The following is a 968-nucleotide window of genomic DNA, read 5'->3' as shown; positions in this document are numbered from 1 at the left end:
CCGCGGCAGCCCCGAGTACCGGCAGCGGCGGGAGCGCAACAACATCGCCGTGCGCAAGAGCCGCGACAAGGCTAAGCGGCGCAACCAGGAGATGCAACAGAAGCTGGTGGAGCTTTCGGCCGAGAACGAGAAGCTACAGCAGCGCGTGGAGCAGCTCACGCGGGACCTGGCCGGCCTGCGGCGCTTCTTCAAGCAGCTGCCCGGCGCGCCCTTCTTGCCCGGCGCGGGGGCGGCGGACGCGCGGTGACGCGGGGGGCGTGCGGGCTGCGGCCGCAGTGCCTGGAACCGCCGGGCCGGACCCCCGGGCGGGGCCGGGACTCGGACAGCTGCCGCGTGGACCCTAAGTTACTGTGACGGCAGCTTCTCTGCATCCTACGCCCGAGGAGGCAGCTAAGGTACATTCGTTAAAGAGACTTTTCGGACAAACCTTTGTACTGTAGATACGAGGAAAAGACTGAGCATGCTCACTTTTTTATACTGATTTTTACAGTATTTGTAAGAATAAAGGCGTGTTAGACCCACCTTGATTCCTGCGCTCGCGGCCCTCCGGACTGGCCGGGGAGGGCGCGAGGGCGCGTCTGGCTGGTGTGCGCCCCGGGGCCGGGTTCCTGGAAGGACCGTCGCTTTGCTTCTCCAACAGGCCAAACTCCACCTGCGGACGTGCCGGTTAACTTGCCGAGCGAGACCCGCTCGGGTGGAAGGCGCCCCGGGAACGTGTCGGAAAACGGCCGGAGCGGGTCCCACCTCGAGTCGGGGGCAAGGAGAGGAGGGCTCAGGTTATCCGAAAACCAGTCCCACTCATTCTGGCTTTCATGGGATTTGCTTTCACTTCCCTCAGTCCTGTAGACAGCTTCAAGTAGATTTTCAAAGTGCATAAAGTACAGAAGTCATATAGGAGATGGAAAGAACAGTCACAAAGCTACTTAAAATCGGCTACCTTGCCGGTACTGGTAATGCCTCAAAGCTGA

At 61.1% G+C, this 968-nt stretch overlaps 1 protein-coding gene across 1 annotated transcript in view; it reads left to right on the top strand.

Moving 5' to 3' along the window:
* CEBPD (CCAAT enhancer binding protein delta) overlaps window positions 1-247 on the top strand; it is a 1,771-nt gene extending 1,524 nt beyond the window's left edge. Inside the window, exon 4 of the mRNA XM_007464059.1 lies at window positions 6-247. Coding sequence (XP_007464121.1) covers window positions 6-247 — 242 coding nt within the window. The remainder of the gene's footprint in view (window positions 1-5) is intronic.
* Window positions 248-968: the final 721 nt, after the last annotated feature.

Source organism: Lipotes vexillifer, unplaced genomic scaffold, assembly GCF_000442215.2.
Source record: "Lipotes vexillifer unplaced genomic scaffold, Lipotes_vexillifer_v1.1 scaffold69, whole genome shotgun sequence".
NCBI classification, from domain to species: Eukaryota; Metazoa; Chordata; class Mammalia; order Artiodactyla; family Lipotidae; genus Lipotes; species Lipotes vexillifer.
Note: the sequence above shows the minus strand (reverse complement) of the source record. Positions and strands in the feature narration are given on the sequence as shown.